Below are 2,433 nucleotides of genomic sequence, written 5' to 3' on the forward strand. Positions count from 1 at the left end.
TCTCATATGCCATGAAACTTCCAGGAAGCTGCATCGGTGGTGTCCTATATGTGCAAGAGATTTCCAGGAAGTTTCGTTCAGGGTCAAACCTTAGCCTTGTGAAGTCATCTGTGATATATGTGAACTAATGCTCGGGAAAGGACAAGGATAGCAATGAATAAGATATGGCGCCATCTTCTGCTGAATTTCTCCGAACTGATGATGGAAGGCATCTTTCAATGCTATATATATGCCCATGTCTCTGGGCCTGGAAAATGTTCCATTTGAAAACCACTGCCTACATCAACCTACATATATTTCATTCTCTCTTTCTCATGTGGGCGATGGTGATTATGGGTCAAAACATCCTAATCGCATTGGTGTCATCTCTCCTGATGTTGATCTTGGGGACATTGATCATAGATGTAATCCTGGTAAGCAAAAAGATCTGGAGCTTCTTGTGCACACTTACAAAATACCTAGTGCATGACGACACCCTCGCCGTCGACTCCGTGGTGCTTGGTGATAGCTGCGCACCGCCGGCGCAACTAGTTGGCGGCGGCGGATTGACCTCTGATGACATAGAAATTGTCACGACGAGGCTTGGTCTGACCGGGTGGAGGTACCAACGGTGTGAAGTAATCGGTGTCGTAAATGAGTTTATGGACGGTAAGCAAGCGAGCGAGAGCGAGCTGGAGGAGGCCTTCTACGTTTTTGACCGTAACGAGGATGGGTTCATATGCGCCGGGGAGTTGTGGAATGTGATGAGGAGGCTAGGGTGGAAAGAAGGGGCGATGTATGAGGACTGTGTGAGGATGATCCGCACCTTCGATGAGGATGGAGATGGGAAGATCAACTTCCTAGAGTTTAGAAGGATGATGGAGAATGCCGTTTAAGTACCATGTTCTTCGTTACTCTGCTCTTACTGTAATAAGCCGTTGTAAAACCGCATGGGACATGTGGTTAGCAAAAAAAATAAGCCGTTGTAAAATGAGGCATGAACAATGTGTGTTGGTATGCTATAATTTTTGGCATTTAAATAAGGTTTTTACCTCACTATTTGTTAGCTCTGCTTTTTACCAAGTAATTGGGCAAATATGAAAGTATCGAACATTGCATCTCGTCCGCAACCAGTAGTAGGAAAAGACAAGCTTTACTCTCTAAAGTTTCGACTTTGTACCCGCGAAAGGTAACAATTGTAGTGAAAGTACCAATTCATTATATGGAAAGGCATTGCTCTACCTCTACGTGCATCCACTGTATTAAATTAGTAGAAGGAAATGAAAGTATGGATACTTCTGCGGGACACCGAGTTGACCAATATTTTGGTCGGATATAAATACTTTCCAACGGGTAGGTTTTTATATATACGTGACAACATTTTGCATGCTAGGTGACGATATTTTTCTATTCAATTCCGATACTTAGTGGCTGGGGCTCTCATCTGAATGAGAGTTAACTAAGTCTTATCTAACTCCTACATCATTTTATTATACCCGTAGATTTGTGTGGATTTTTTCTTTTTCTTTTTTTAATTAATCAAGTGGTATAGGTGTTAGATGTGACTTTGCTACTTTTCATCTAGATGAGTAAAAATTAGCAAATCCAATAATCAATATAACTACCATATGTTTTCGAAAAAATAATTATCTCATAACAAGTAACTTCACAACATATTATCAGACTCAAACTTGCAGTGAATCGCGTTACTAGGATGATGTAAACATGTGTCATAACGATATTTATAAGAGTGTGGGTTGTGTATCGCGTGTGTTAACACCCTTTTTATTTCATGATCTTCAATTAATGGAAGGAGCCTGGCCTGCCGGCAGTTAAAAAACTCATAATGTTGTTTGTAAGGCATGCCTTACTTTGGATGCAATTAGTGAAGAGGTTTTATTTTGGATCTTTTATCTAACAACCTAAAGCGTCATAACTTAATTTCAAATATGAGGTTGTTTACCACACATACTGTGTGATAATTACTAAAGAGATTTCTGACCGGTCAACACTGTTAAGAAACATGCCAAATTTTCTTTCTTTAATAACTATCAATCAAATGGATTGAGAGAGGCAACGTACTACAATAGGGGTTATAACAGACGTGCAAAAAACATCGCCCCACAATAACAAGAACAAACGGTCTAGATTTGTTCGGTGATCTTACCTATTAGGAGGTAAGTTGAAGCGCATAACAACAACTCAAATCGAAGAAATTTTGGCTTTTGCACTCTGCAAAGTATGGCATGACCTGAAAACGCGCTACTCAAGATGCTATCTCCCAATACCCAGCTGCCCATCCCTCCCACTGACGCATAAGAAGTTCCATCTCTCCCCCGGTTTCTCTACGGCCCTTAGTAGTGCGGTTGATCCCTGTCCGGCAGGAGGGCTTTTGTTCCTTTATTAGTTAGGTTTAGTATCTTTTTCGAGGAGGTGAGCCGACGATGTCTTGGT

General features: G+C 41.2%; 1 protein-coding gene across 1 annotated transcript; it reads left to right on the forward strand.

Moving 5' to 3' along the window:
- Nucleotides 1–252: 252 nt before the first annotated feature.
- LOC109769030 (calmodulin-like protein 3) lies at nucleotides 253–1,038 on the forward strand. The gene has a single exon (XM_020327771.4). The coding sequence runs from the start codon at nucleotides 255–257 to the stop codon at nucleotides 873–875; it is 621 nt and encodes a 206-aa protein (XP_020183360.2). The 5' UTR covers nucleotides 253–254; the 3' UTR covers nucleotides 876–1,038.
- The last annotated feature ends 1,395 nt before the right edge of the window (nucleotides 1,039–2,433 follow it).

This window comes from Aegilops tauschii, chromosome 1 (genome assembly GCF_002575655.3).
Source record: "Aegilops tauschii subsp. strangulata cultivar AL8/78 chromosome 1, Aet v6.0, whole genome shotgun sequence".
Lineage (NCBI taxonomy): Eukaryota > Viridiplantae > Streptophyta > Magnoliopsida > Poales > Poaceae > Aegilops > Aegilops tauschii.